The sequence below is a fragment of the Centruroides vittatus genome, unplaced genomic scaffold (assembly GCF_030686945.1).
Source record: "Centruroides vittatus isolate TY-2023 unplaced genomic scaffold, ASM3068694v2 scaffold_386, whole genome shotgun sequence".
Classification (NCBI taxonomy): Eukaryota; Metazoa; Arthropoda; class Arachnida; order Scorpiones; family Buthidae; genus Centruroides; species Centruroides vittatus.
Genome location: NW_027122706.1, coordinates 8,299 through 24,814, shown reverse-complemented (window position 1 = coordinate 24,814; position 16,516 = coordinate 8,299). Strand labels below are relative to the sequence as shown.

General features: G+C 28.9%; 1 protein-coding gene across 1 annotated transcript in view; it reads left to right on the top strand.

Annotated features, from left to right (window-relative positions):
• eIF2alpha (eukaryotic translation initiation factor 2 subunit alpha) overlaps positions 1-16,292 on the top strand; it is a 31,001-nt gene extending 14,709 nt beyond the window's left edge. Inside the window, exons 4-8 of the mRNA XM_067286639.1 lie at positions 5,493-5,641; positions 12,847-12,953; positions 15,488-15,585; positions 15,656-15,802; positions 15,893-16,292. Of these exons, the coding sequence (XP_067142740.1) occupies positions 5,493-5,641; positions 12,847-12,953; positions 15,488-15,585; positions 15,656-15,802; positions 15,893-16,051 (660 nt within the window). The 3' untranslated portion in view covers positions 16,052-16,292. The remainder of the gene's footprint in view (positions 1-5,492; positions 5,642-12,846; positions 12,954-15,487; positions 15,586-15,655; positions 15,803-15,892) is intronic.
• The last annotated feature ends 224 nt before the right edge of the window (positions 16,293-16,516 follow it).

Below are 16,516 nucleotides of genomic sequence, written 5' to 3'. Positions count from 1 at the left end.
GTGTTTTTCATGAAATTTTTATTTTTCCTCTCCATCTTGTCCAAGTTTCCATAACCCCTCCTCTCTTTGGATGTCCAACAAAACCTTTATCACTCTGAAAGGTATGTACTATAAGTCAGTGGCGTGCTGTCCATGGAAGCTGTGGAAGTGCTGCTTTTCTTGTATTTTCTAAAATATAAATACATATTGTGTGCTAGTATTTATGAAATCATGCCAGTACTTATTCTGCAACTTGAACACCAACTATATAGTGTATTCACTCAGACACATGGCAAATTTCATCACTAATTTTTATTCAGTTAATATGTGTATTAAATGCTTGTACACGTTTCGGGCTGTTGACGCCCCTCTTCAGCCAACTAAAATACAAGTATATGGTTACAAATTGAAATATATAAATAAAAGGTTATGCTGTATAAAACATACCTTCAAATCACAGATCTTTGTAAACATAAAACTGTTTTAAAACTTCTGTATACATTAATCAATTCTTGTTATCTGATGGAGAATTATACATTAAGTATTGTGTTTTAATCAATTCCATAAGTCTACAACATACCTAGTCAATCTTTTTACATCAAAGCCAGAGACTCTATTGTACAAACAAATTCTTATTTAATTTTACACCTTTTTTTCAATATTACTAATTTTAATGCATATGACTGTGTTCATTTACATAGTGATGTGGTAGATGGCCACCTTGTGGCAAAACTTATGTTAAAAAGACATTAATTTTTTTATTTTTTTATTTTACATAGAGATATTTTACTTAATTTCTATTTATAATATGCCAAGCCAATTTTCGTTTATTTTTATACTAAAGTTTTTATTTATACATTTTCTACTTTTTATGATCTCTATGCTTTCTTTAAACTTTCTTCTATATGTTTCTTTTTCTTTATGAAGGATTTCCACATTATTTTTATCTATATTGCAACTGTTCAGAGTACAATGGTCATGAAAGGTGGAATTTATTCTATGGTATTTTAGGTCAGCTATATGTTCCTTTAATCTGACTCCAAATTTTCTTTTTGCTTCTCCTATGTAGTATTTATTATTATTACAAGTACAAGGGATTTTATATACTACATTTTTATATACCAACTGAAACTAAAAACGTAGTATATAAAATTCCTTGTACTTGTAATAATAATAAATACTACATAGGAGAAACTATTTTATATTTAATGTTACTACATAGGAGAAACGAATATTTAATGTTATTTTATGTATGTTTCTTTACAAAGCTATATTTAATTATAATTATATAGATAGATTTTCAGACATAAAATCTTTAGAGCTTTTATCACTTTTAGATGTTGATAATTTTAAATATTATGAAAAACAATTCTCTGAAGCGAGTTTTAATTCTTTAAATTAGGTAAATTTTATGAAAAATTTTTTTGATTTATCTAAATTACATAGTGAATTGCAATATTTGTATTCGTGTCCAGACTATACTGGCAAGTCACTCTTAGACATTAAAAAATATTATAATTAACGACGATCCAAACAAAGATGTACTAAAAGAATTATATGATTTAATGTCATTAACCCTTTCCCGGCCAGGGTACCGATCTATCGTTACCCTATTCGTTTAGCAAAACGGCCAGGGTACCGATTGATCGTTACCCTGTTAACAATCGATTTTTATAAAATTTATCGACAATAGATGTCAGCACTTGACGGCATCGTCTTGTTTATCGTTCATTCTACATATTTTTGTCCAGGTGGAGTTTTGTCGACTTAAAAAATTTTAATTATCGGTTATTTTTTCTTAATTTTTCATTTTCTGATAATTTTTTATTTTATTTTTAGCATATTCATGCAATAATATTACTATAATAAGTTGATTTATGCTATAATAAGTTTATTCAGCTATAATATGTTAATATATCGTAAATATTTAAGTTATGACCTTCAGTTCTGATATTTTATATATTTTTTTTAATTTTTAATTTTTAATTTTTTTTAAATCTAAAATATTAGCAAATGTTACATCTATTGCTATTGGTAATCATATGTTTATTACAAAAATATATAGTCTTGTTTGATATGAAATGAATAAAGTATATTAGTTAATTATATTAAATGAAAGCAGAATAAAGTTCAGATTTCAAACAAATGTTTGATATAATGTGCGATAATTTTACAACGAATAAACGTACGTGCATAAATGTAATATCAAATTGTACAGAACAATATTCTACGTCATTCTGGCTCAGTGACAATAAGAATAAAGTAACCAGACAATGTTAATTTTGACAAAAAGTAACAAATTTTCAAGTTTGAATGTCAATTATCATATATTATTTTTTTTTTCTCATAAATTTTTCAAACAAACTTTATTGAAAAATGTCGTATTTAAAACTAACTATATTGATAAATATATGTGATTTTTTTCATATGAATCAAATAATAATTTAATTTTTGGTGAATTTTTAAAATAATATTGCCTGATTTACCTATTTTGACCTTGGCCGTTTTACAAAATAAGGGGGCGTGGCAAACGGCAGGGAAAGGGTTAATTTTGACGGTACCATCTGCAAGTGCATCTGTTGAGTGCAGTTTTTCAACCTTGAAGTGATTTCATACATTTGCAAGGGACACTCAGTCATGGGAAAGATTGTCATCACTAGCATTGCTTTCAATAGAAAAAGAGCTTTTAAATACAGGGTGATTCAAAAGTCAGAAATTTTAAAAAATTAATAACTTGAAAACTATTTACAGTAAGATGATGCAGTTTTCACAAAGATACTTAGAAAGAAAAGGGATTTTTTGTGTGTCATAAAAATTTTAGTACCACAGTAGTTACATTTCTTGTCATAGATGGCACTATAAAAAACTTAAATCATTTGTCAATTTGTTAAAGTAAGAATAAAAAAATAAAAATGTTCTTAGTGTAAGTTCTAGTAACAATTTCACAAATTATGTAATCTTATCAAGCACTATCTATGGCAAGAAATGTAACATCTTTTAGGAGAAGCGGGTCTTGCTTATAAAGATCATCCTCCGTAAGAATAAGTTCATGTAAATAAGGCATAATAATTTTGTCTAGAAGTCCTGATAGCTTTGTTGAGGCAAAGATAACTTGCACTTATGAAAGAAATTTAAAACTTAACTATGTCAAAAAATTTAAATGGTTATTACATTATCAAGAAATGTAACTAAAATTTTTATGACACATAAAAAATCCCATTTCTTTCTAAGCATTTCTGTGAAAACTGCATCATCTTACTGTAAATAGTTTGCAAGTTATTAATTTTTTTAAATTTCTGTGACTTTTGAATCACCCTGTACTTTGATGGAATCAATGACAAGCGATTTTTATGATAAGTAATTAACGATCCGACGAAAAATCAAAGTAATTAACGAATTAACAGAATAGAGTTAGTTAATAAAAGATAATAAAAACAAGTTCTTATATCTTTGTTTCCTGTCAGTTATCTATTTTAAAATTAAAATAAAATTGTTATCTTAAAGCCTTCCCTCCAGTATGGATATCATTTATGGACAGTCTCTTAACAATAATCATGCCAATCATCTAACTCCATTCTGGAGAAAAATTTTTAATTGAAATAACATGGCTTCTAGTTTGGAATGGAAGTTCATATATAATCAGGGTCTCCTAAGCTTTTCATATGTGGTCTTGACTTTCATCTATCTAACTCCATTTACTCTCAAAATTAAGGAAGGACAGACAGATGAATGCCAGTGGGAGTTTATAGGTCTGCAATATGACAATTGTAGCCCAACATATTTTTGTGATATGTATTATTCAAAACAAAATTTTCAAATAATACTTAATTTTAGCTGAAAAATATAGTTTAAAGTTTATTTTTTATCAAAAACTAATCTGAAAAATATGGAAAATTTCACTTTAGTGATCATAAAATTAAACATGATATTTTAAACAATGTAAAAGTCAAATTCAGGTAGCTACAATAATAAAAAGTAAGAGTTGATTCTATAGTTGTGAAAGAAAGTTTTTGAACAAGTAAAACAATAATGCTTTTGTTTGGTTGAAAATAAAAACTTTCTCAGTTTTATGTTAGGTTTATTATAAAATAATATAAAATTACTAACTATTTATTGATGTTTTTTGCAATAAAATATAATTAACCATATAAACATAAATTGTGAATTCTTTTTTGATTTAAATATAATAAAAACTTTATTTTATATAGAGGGGAGTACAAAAGTAGGTATACAATTGTTATAATGGAAAAAACATACAGGGAGAAAATAGGAAGAAAAAACATTATTTTTATGTACAAATTAAATCACAAATAAGGAATACAAACTAATAAAAGATAATAAAAATAATAATAATCTGAACACCAAACATTTGTATTTCTCAGATTCTCAACTGTATACCTACTCTTGTACACCTCTTCCCTGTATATGCAGTACAGTTCTACTTTTCTGAGGTTTATAAATATTTTTGTTTTTACAGTATAGATTTTATTAAAGATTAGCTATCTTTTAACAATTAGCTATCATTGATCATGTAATAATATTTCATTTGATAATTTTTCAATTTTATTAAATTATTGTTATATATAACTAGCTGACCCGGCCACGCGTTGCTGTGGCTCAAAATGTATCTATTATAAATGTATAACACTTTCCCCGTGGGAGGAATTTCAAAAAATCCCTTTTTAGTGTACATTCTGTTGACGTACCCTATTAAAACGCAATCAAAAACGCATCTAAAATAGTATAATAAAAGCCGAGTTCTTCACAGTAAGCCTTAATTCCGTCGCTTTTCCCGCTGGGGAATATCGAAAAATCCCTTTTTAGTGTATATTCTGTTGACGTAACCTATTAAAACGCAATTAAAAACGCAAAAAACCGCATGTAAAATAGTATAATAGAAGCCGAGTTCTTCACGGTAAGCCTTAATCCCGTCCATCTCCCCCCACTGGGAGGAATTTCGACATGTATATTATATAAAAACACGTGCGTATTCGAATGCAACGTTGTGTCAAAATTTCAAAGGAATCGGTAGGAACAAACGAACGTTATATTTTTTATTTATATAGATAGAAGATAGAAAATGATCTGCTTCAGTCCATTCTCACAGAAAAGCAGAATGCCTGACAGAAAAGCAAACTTAGGTCGTCGGAAGTTAGCGCCATCTGTTGGACATAAAAGCCTTAATCCATATATAAATATATTTTTGAAAGGGGGAAATGGTGTAGGGGTATGAAAAATAGATAGTAGCCGATTCTCAGACCTACTGAATATGCATATGAAATTTGGTAAAAATCGGTAAAGCCGTTTCGGAGGAGTAAGGTAACTAACATTGTGACACGAGAATTTTATATATAAGATTTAGCATATTCTGTCTCGTTACTAATAATTCTTACATTTAAAAGACACTGTTTTCATACATAAATTATTTTCTGCTGAAAAAAATAGAAAAATTCCTTCTTTAAGAAACTATGAAATTCATTTATTGACATTTTGATTTTAATAATATATTTCAGGTAAATAGTATACTAAGACATGTTGCAGAAGTTCTGTCTTATGAAACAGATGAACAGTTAGAAGAGCTTTATGAGAAATCTGCTTGGTATTTTGATGAAAAATATAAGAAACAAGCCAGCTCATTTGATGCCTTTAAACATGCTGTAAAGTAAGTAATTTTAAGAATTTAAGTATATTGTAATGAAATATTTTGTTATGATATTTTAAAGATGACAAGTCAATTATATTATTAATGCAAAATCAGTTTTAAATTTAAGTTAATATCAGAAATTAGAATATATTTAGAAAAATAACATTGTTAGATAAGTATGGCTAAAGACTAGATCAGAAGTATGGAGCCTTTTTTTTTTTTTAATCAGAGGATCACTTCCTTTTTAGAGGGTTTTGTAATGTTGTACAATGTATTAACAGACTGCATAAGTGTATACATTTATCATACGTCATTAAAAATTATGCATATATGTGGATTGAGAAAATAAATGATTGATCTTTCTTTTATAAAATTAGTTTGAAAATAGAAAACTATTTTCAAACTAATTTTATAAAAGAAAGATCAATCATTTATTTTAATTAATAAGTATTGATTTTATAACATAATTACCATTTAGAGTGACATATTTTTCTAAATATTCAGTTTATTTTTGCATTCTTTGTGTGAAAAAGCTTTCTTGATTTTCCTTGATACATACTTATTTCGTAACTTGAACTTAAACATTTTCTAAAAAGCATTGATCTTTCAATTTCTTTAATTTTGGAAATAATTGGAAAAGTCTGATGATGATTTCACATATCAATACTGTGCTTTGTGGAATGTTTAGTAAGAGACTTTCACTCTCATATTTATGTGATTGTCTTTATTGGAAAAAGAATAGAACACATACATTCATAATTCCATTTAAATTAATTCAATTCAAATTATACTTATGTTATTTTATATTTTTAACTAGCTGTTACCCGTGACTTCGTTCGTGCGGATTTTGCAAGCAAACACCATTTATATTCATTATTTCAACAACCATAGTAATTGTTACATAAACCTACCGCTGAGAATGATGAGAATTGCTAAGAATCTAATGAACTGCTTTCAATTTGATTAATTTTCTGGAACATTTACAATCGTTTTATAATCGAACCAATATGCAATAACAAATTCAAATTTAAAACGGTTTGAACATTTGGTTAAAAAATCGAAATATATAAAAATATTTATAACAGTGTCTGAAATGTTATCAATTTAATACACCTAAGTGCTCAATGAAGACTAAACTAGTTGAAAGCAAAAAATTGCATTTAAAATAGTACAGTAGAAGCCATTCTTCAGGTTAAGCCTTAATGCTCTCCCTCTTCCCCACGGGGCAATTTCCAAAAATCCCTTCTTAGTGTGCATTTCCATGAAGTACCCTAGCTGTGTACCAAATTTCATCTCTAGGTTCAGTGGTTTGCTCTGGGTGATGATGAAACAGTCAGTCAGTCAGTCAGGACAAGTAATTTTTTATATTTAGATAAGCCACATAGATGCCATAAAATATCATGTAATGTGAAGGTTACAGGTTCTTTTCTCTAGACCAGTGGTTCCCAACCTTTTCTAGGATGCGGAACACTTTTGTGAGCAATTTTCTTTAGCGGAACACTTACTTAAGTTAATATGAAATACATAAGCTTGTCATCAGTTATTAATTGAGCAGTTATAATTCAAAATTTCTACTCATATTATTAACGCCAATTCTAAGACAGGAAAAAATATACCTAAATAACTTTAATGGGAAACTTGTGCCTGATGTTTTTTACATATTTCATTCAGTTTTTATCATTGCCTTTATCTTATTCGAAACAGTAGTACACTCCATAAGTACGAGTCGTACATATATATTTAAGTTTATGAAAATTTTATGATTTTAATTTTTTGATATTCGGCGGCTCGAATACGATTGTACACTTTTCGATTTGCGACTAAATCTGCGGAACACTAGGGAGATGCTAACGGAACACTAGTGTTCCGCAGAACACTGGTTGGGAACCACTGCTCTAGACACTATTAAAAACAAGTTTTAACTTTGATTTAGACTAATAATTATTCAATGACAATGTAGATAGTAATTATGCAGAAACTAAAACAAAAATGCGTGATCAATTATGGTTTTGTTTTTAGTCATTGTGATATTTTTACTCATGTTACCAATTTTACCTAAAACTAAGGATTGAGTGGACTAAACCATAAATTTTCTATATCTTGTTTCTGTAACCAGCCTTGTAATAGTTTGTTTTACTGATTCTATTATTAAAGTTTCAGAAAATTTTTCTACATAAAATGTAAATTATTATTTATCTACTTGGTGAACAAACAAAAAAGGGGTATATGAGGAGTTTGGTGGTGCTGAGAGTCAACAGGCCAATAACAAGTATGCTTGGCTAGATTGATCTGTTACAAGAAACACTTAATGTTTCTTGTGATATATAAACACACACTTAAATTCTGAACATTTATTTCCATAAACTTGATAGATAACATTCAAAATGCTAGTATTTTTATAAATTTATTTATTTAGGTAGGCTGAAATTTAATTTTATAGCTGTATGAATAGAATTGTAAAATAAAATGTTTAATTTTGAGATTTGCTTTTTACTCACGCCTTAATATCTAGCAGTCTTTTTTCAGATAAGAAAAAACTGTTTACAACTACTTAGGTGCTGTCCATAAATTACGTAAGGGCGATTTCTGTCATTCTAGACCCCACCCATTCCTGTGTAAGAAACCGTAATATTTTCTTTGATCCCCCTCCCTTCCCTATCTTACGTAATATTTAGGCATGATTTTATAGAAAGATTTTAACAAAAACAATTTTTTTATAAAACCCTAAAAACCTTAGGTCCAAAATATATAATTATTAATTAGTTAATTAATATGTACTATTATTTATAAAAGACTATGTGAACAAATTTAAAAATATGAAAATTTAATGAATTCGAATGAACAATTTATTTAAAGAACTTTATTTTTTAATTATTAACAATCTTTTTATTATTATCATCATTAATCAACATCATAATATTCATTTTTATATTAATTTTAATTATCACAAAAGGACGCAAAATACTTTGACAGATCGACTAGCACGTGCAAACAGAAATGATATACAAAATAAAACAAGAGAGAATAGAAACCACATTCCGTTGTCATATTGGTTACGTCTTGGCTAAGGCCAAGAAAATAAACTACATGCTGCTTAAATGTGCTAGGTGCACCGGGGGACTAAATCATAAAGCTTATAAAACTCTATATAATGGGGCAATACAACCAATGCTACTTTACGTGGTCTCTAGCTGGGGTCATGTAACTAGTAAAAATTCAGTAGCGAGTAAATTACTCTCTCTTCAAGGACAGTTTGCCATCAGAATTTCAAAGTGCTGCAGAACTGTTTCTACTAATGCCTTTCTGATTCTAGCAGAGCTCCTTCCTTTGCCGCTATCTATTGTAGAAAAGGTTCTAAACTACTACATCAGAGCTACAAACATCAAGGCTCAACAACAGTCTCTAGCCCTATCTACGGCTGTTCAAATGCTACCATATTGCAATTACCCTATCTCTGATCACCCTGTAAACAAGGTTATCCCCAGGGTACATTTGGTGTCATCTGCTTCCTCCGTGGATAACCATGCAAACATTAATATCTACACATATGGGTCCAAAAGCCCCCTTCATGTCTGCTCAAGTATCTGTATCTTCCTCCAAACTGGCATATTTTGCCCAAAATATGTTAGAAGGTACAGATACCCCCACATATCAAGCTGAAGAAGATATTAGCTGACTACCAAGCTGTTCAGTGGGCCACTTCACTACCAAACAAAACTCTGTCTATCAACATTTACAGTGATTCTTAGTCTGTTCTAAAAGCTCTATTAAATCCCAATTTCAATAGCAATAAAATCACATATATCCAGCACCGTATTAAAAATCTTGTAAATAAGATAATTTTTATGTTTGTTTGTTGCCATACTGGCATACTAGGAAATGAAAAAGCTGACTTTGAGGCTATGTCAGATGCAAAGGACTACACTCACATCCCTCTCTCACGCAGCAGCCTTAAAAATTATATTTATTACAACGCTATGCAAAAGTGGAATCAACAATAGTTGAGCAGTAAAACTGGTAGAATAACTTTAGAAGACTTTATTTTCCTAGTGTTGAATGCACGTTCTCATCACCACTTAGAGATTTAACGTTTGCTACTGCTCAACTACTTACTGAGCATGTATAACCGGACAGAAGCTGCCTCTTGCTTTTGCTCTATAGAAAACCTAGACACTGTCGACCATATGATCTATTATTGTCCAATTTACGATCAAGATAGACTTATTCTGAAATTAGAAATTTTTACGCTTGGTTTCAGATGGCCATATCCATTCAATAAGCTTGTTCAGAAGCCACTGTTTGATGCTTTTTACAATTATGTTCGAAAAATATGGAAGATAAGACTATAATTTCTAGTTTTACATTTTAGTTTTTACTAAAAACTGAATACTAATTTATGTTTACTTTGTATCATGTATTTTGGTTTATGTATTCTTAGTGTTATACACCCATAGGAGTAATGTACTTATTCAAATAAAAAAAAAAAAATGAGAGAGACAATTACACAGTCTTTCTCCCATGATAAAAAATGTGTCTGCTAACATTATTATTTTATTATGTCACACTTGATGGCATTAGTACAACGAGCGATCTTAATAGAAACCACCAAATTGAAAACTCCACCACTCAACGAGATCAAAAAGTAAAAGTAAGAATATTACGTAAGACGAGATCTATTACCCCCTACCCCTAAGTAAGAAATCGTAAGAAATCCTTGACCCCCACCCACCCCAAAATACCTTACGTAATTTATGGATGGCCCCCTTATGTACTTTTTAGTAAGTCGCAGTAAATAATGGATTGTCACTTATTAAAAAGCTTATAAACAAATAATTTGGGATATTTTAGAATAGTTACCGTATTTTACAGACTATAAGACACATCTTAATTTTTAAGCAATTTTAAAAAAAAAATACCTATAAGACGCTACGGACTATAAAGCGCACCTGAATTTTGGAGGCAATTTTTCGAAGAAAAAGTGCGTCTTATAGTCCGTAAAATATGGTATTAAAAATTAAAAATAATTGTTTAGTGTATGCGAGTGTGTGACAAGTTCCTTGCACTACTACTACATTGTCTTCTTTTCATTATGTTTGATATTAACTTAATGATGTAAATTTTTTGTTTTTGTATTGTGTGTATTTTGTGGCTAAAGTCTGTGAATTGGATAAAGTTAGAATTAACTGGCTACTGCTAACTTTATCCAAGTCTTTTGGTTAAAACAAGTAACAATCTACTAATTTTGAACTTGATCCATATGAAGTGGGCTTCATTGAAGTCACAAACAAATAAAGCTTATAAATTACAAACATGAATAGATGAAGTGTGAACAAAACTCAAAATTTGGGCTTTATTTGGTTAAAAGTGTTTTTGAATACATACAGGATCACTTAAAAAAACTAACACAACCTTTCCTTGGGATCAAGTATCACAAAAAATGTCCATTAAAGACTTTACCAGAGAATTTTTTTTAATTGTATATTACAATAATCAATTCCTATATATGTCATTTAAAATCTGTGTAGTACATATCAATATTTGTAAACCAAAGTAGGCTATTACTTATTGTTATTTTAAAGATACAGTTTTTCCAGCAAAATCAGGCAATTTTGGTGAAATAACTGACATTTACTTTCATTCATCAGCATTTTAAACAGTAGAGAAATAATAAATTCTAATTGATTTAAAAAGGAAAATTCTTTATTTATCCATTTCAATATGCCATCATTGGAAAGATAGCAGATTATTCAGCTCAAAGTGAAAACCTAAATTTTCTCCTCATTTTATCCAAAATGGATGGATAAAACCCAAATTTTAAGTTGTGTTTTTGCTTCATTCATCTGTTTTTGGATAATGTCAGCTTTATCTGCTTGTGATTTGGATAAAGTTTAAAAGTAATAATCTATTACTTTCTTTAACCAAAAGACATGGATAAAATTAGCATTGGTTGGTTAATTCTAGCTTTATCTGATTCATGAACTTAAGCTGTGTAATATACTGTATATATATAGTGTGTCCACTTAAACAAGTCTGCATTAAATGCATGTTTAAGTGTAATAATAACTGAAGGAATTCATTTTAAAACAGTTTAGTGAAGATACAAATTATCTCTGACTGTAAAGCATAAAGACAACATTTCAGAAATTGGTATAAAAATGTGAGCTTTATTTTTATTCGAAAACATGTTCAAAATGACTGCCTTCACTGGAAATAAAAAGATATAGATAGTTGAGCATGGCATTAGGATGGCATGTAGCATTCCTCGTGTAACAGTTTCATAGGCCCTCTCATGCATATCTCCACTTTACCAACATTATGTTGCATTGTTAGATACTTATACACTAATGGTTTTAAGTGACTCCATAAGAAAAAATACAGATGGGTCAAATCTGGGGAATTGGTGACTATGGAATATGATCATGTTGTCCTATTCAGCAGTGTCAAACTGTTCTGATAGGAAGTTCAGCTATTGGTCACTGTTCAGGGTGCTGTCAATGAATACAGGACCAAGAAGCTGCTCTTCTCAGATTCCGCACTAGATGATGATTAGGGTAAAATGCATTTGGTGTCACTCACGTTGCATGCATCATGGAACACACTTATCCCAGTGGTGCTCATTGTGACAGTGGTACTCTATTTTATGGACTAACAAAGACCTGTTAGTCCATAAAAAATGTACTGAAGGAGTTGTTTTATCATCCTATAAATTAACATTATGTTGCTCCACTCAAATTACTGTGGCATTCCTCTGCATGTGCTGTCATGATGGTGTAATATCTGGCATATTTGTGTCTGCTACAGTCCATATGCTAATCTAACCCAATGCTGGAACGATCTTTTTGCCTCTGGATAGATTTATATATATAAGTGAATACCTATATATAATATATGCAAACTATTAAACAGGAAATGATTTGAACCATGATTCAAATCTAAATCGACTTGAATGGAAAACAAAAACTTTTCATAATTCTCAAATAGATGAAATATTTTTTTTTTCAAACAATTTGTTAAAATAATTGTTTTAAAATAAAAATTAGTATATACTGGTTTTAATCCAGAAATTATTATTTGGTTTTTAAAAACAGTGCTATTCCTTAAGACAATTTACTTAAGACTTTGAGCATTTAATTTACTAATTATTGATTATTTAAGTTGAATTTTACAAATAGTTAAAATACTAATAGTTTTTTTTTAAATATGAATATCTTTATCTATTTTAGTGATCCTTCAATTTTAGATGAATGTGGTCTAGATAAAAAGACTAAAGAAGTTCTTTTAGTTAATATAAAAAGAAGATTAACTCCACAAGCAGTCAAAATTCGTGCTGGTAAGAAATTAAAAAGATTTATTTTTTCCATCAATTTAACAGCTTAACACATGTAGCAATCTAAATTTGAGTAATTATTATTGTGCTGTACATGTTGTCATAACACATTTAGTAAAAATGACGTAATTTCAGAACAGATTTAATTTGAAGATGTTTAACAGTCTGTAGAATTGCATGGTGCATGATCAAATAGAAGTTACCAGGCCTAGGAATCACTCACTTTTCTCACTTGTATTCACTTTTTTGAAGTATCCTCACATTTCAGGTCTTTTTCTCACTTTTTTGGTCATTTCCACATGCTTAATTAAGATGTGGGACTAATAAAAAAATAATTTTAAAGCCAAATGATCTGCCGAATTATCAGACTTTCAGACTAGATTTTTCTGGGGGAAAAATATTCTGCCCTGAGCGAGACTCAAAACTGCAACTTCTGCTTAGTGTTGTTAGGTTATAGGAAACAAAAATTCTTTTCACATATGTAAAAAGTCTTTCATGCACTTAAAAAAATCTCTCTCATTACAAATTCAGAAGCTAATATTGAGTAAAGTTATGTACTCGTGCCATATTAGCCAAAATCTAGTTTTTCATAGTTGCATTTCTATTTATGAGGATTAAAATAAGTATTTTAAGCATCCCTACATTTTTGACTGTTTTCTAAGAAAATTCCTTTGTAGGGGAAAACACTATGCCGAGGGATTAATCTCTCAAGCTGATAACACTGTTGCCACTTCTAAATTTAAAATATATTATAATTATTAAAATTAACACGAGATAGTGGCGTAACCTCCTACCTCTAGACAAATTATTTCATTTCTGACCATTTAATTGTTCTTGCTATAGCTCTTTTTATTCTAAATTTAAATTCATTATAATACATGTTTTGCTAAAACATCGAAAATATAGTACACCAAATTTGTGCAGAATACAAAAAAAAAAACATCAATTTCAGATGTTGAAAAGCTCCAAAAAATTGATTGACTAATCCATTCTCCACAAACCATCCCATCAACACAAATGCACATATCAAAAATTTAATTCAGTCTTTGATTTATATAAAATGTAATTAATTTATTTGGTCATTCATTCAAGCTTGCCTACATTGTTTCTCTAAGGGTGTGATGGAACTTTGGAAAATGCAATGTAACACACCATGCAGAGCTTTAACAGATAAACACCAATTAAATATTTACACAGTGTATTCTACAATGCAAAATTTTTCAAAAAATATCTTTAATGTCTAATTATTTTTATTGAGCAATTATAAGAGGAAATTTTAAAATAAATTTGATTATAAAACTTGGATTTTTTCATATACATTAACAAAGTAGACAATTTTTTATAATAAAATTAATTTATATTCATAATTCCAAAATGAATTATAAAGCAAAAATACAGTTACTTTAAGGCAACCAAAACATTTTTGGACTATAATAGGCCCTACTTTTAGTTCATTTTTCTTGCAATCTCTGAAATATAGTACTAATTTGCATAATTACAATGAAGTTGATATATTATCTGAATTATCCTGAAACCAAATTTAAGAACAAAATTTATATCTGAATTAAATTACAGTTTACACCAGGGGGCGGGAACTTTTTTAGCCATTACCCCAAAATATATTTGTGTAAGTCGACATTACCTACCTCATTTTGAAAAGGAGAAAATCGATACAAATTTAAATTAAACACTATTTATTGAATCATTTTACACTGAAAATAATAAATAATAGACAAACCAAATAAAATTATCATTTTGGAACACAATAATTTCATTGAAAACTTTTACTCTTCAGGTTTTGGAGAAATTCCTTATTACCCCCAATAATTTCATTTTTACCCCGACCACTGGTTTACACTAAAAACAGCATTTTACACTACATAGTTTAAATAGAATTATATGATTTTAAAAAATACTATTATTATTTAATATATTTTACTTGTCAGTTGGATTGCTGAAATAATTAAGGCATTAGTATACTGTTCTGGGGACCCAGAATCAAATCTGAACAATTTGAAAATGAAAACCCTGGCATTTATCAGGGGTGATGGGTGGAAAAAAAAGGCCCTTTTAATGCTCAGAGGGCAGAATTAAAAAAAAAGATAACAACATATAGTTAGCTGATTTGCAAACTGCATTCTTTTTGAAGATTTCTCAAAACACGTTCTATGAACTTCTGGGATACAAACAAAATAGTTATCCAAACTCAAATGTTGCTGAAGGTATGAAAAAATAACAGAGTTTTAGTTATTTTTATGTGATCTATGCTTAATCTTTAATTGCTTCAACTTTCTTACTGAAGAAGTGTGATGTCACCAAAGAATATGAAAATACTGTTAAACACGAGGAAAACTTGCAGAAAACTACTATAATTTTCAAAATCAGATAATTTGAACCTCCATCTGGTGATTGAATTAGAAAGATTGATTGTAGATGAAAAATATTTATTAATACTTAAAATCTGCTATTGACAGTATTATTATTATGCAAAATTTTATATTTTAGCAACTTTAATTAATTCTTCCAAAATTTTACAGACATTGAAGTTGCTTGTTATGGTTATGAAGGTATTGATGCAGTGAAATCTGCACTTCAAGCTGGAATTGATTGCTCTACAGAAGATATGCCAATTAAAGTATTAAAATTTTTTAAAATGTATTAATTAACTTGTTATATTTTTATTTAAAATTTGTTGTTGTCGTCAGATTAATCTAATTGCTCCTCCACTGTATGTGGTAACAACCACCACCATGGATCGAACAGAAGGATTAGAAGCTCTAAAAAATGCACTTGAGGTCATAGAAAATTCTGTTAAATCGATAGAAGGTGGAATATTTAATATTCAGAATCAGGTAAATGGTTTCTTGTGGAAGTTTTGAAATGTTAAAGTTGTTACTGAATTGAATTCTCATAGGATAAAAATGAAATTTTTTTTTTTTAAGCCCAAAGTTGTTACGGAAACAGATGAAGTTGAGTTGGCCAAACAGTTGGATCGTCTAGAACAAGCTAATGCAGAAGTTCCCGGAGACGACGACGACGAAGAGGCCGAGGCCGGCTCGGATGGAAACGAACAGAACGAAGACGAAGAAATGGCGACGTAGATTGATAAAATTATTAATGAAGTTTTTTGCAATCATTTCTAATAAGAGAAATTTATAAAAGTTATTGGGAAAAGAAAAATATGAATGTATGGAGAAATTTATTTAAAATTTTCTGAGTTGAAATCTCCTAAATCAAATGCCACAAGTTTTATCATGAGAGATTTCAATTTCTTTTACAATGACTAATGTATTTTTATTTTTATGCTCATTAAATTGTTATATATTAATTAATAAAAAGTAATAGGTCTATTGTTTAAATTTTATCATATTAATACTAATTTAATACTTTAAAAACAAATCATTGAAATTTTAGATATTTTTTTTATATTTGAAATATCTCTATTATTTAACTTATATTTTTATTTAATTTATTTTATTTAATATCTAAGTTGAGAAATATGGAATAAAAGTGTAAAAACAAAATTATTCAAATAGAGACATATTTACAGACATAAGTGTCTAGTA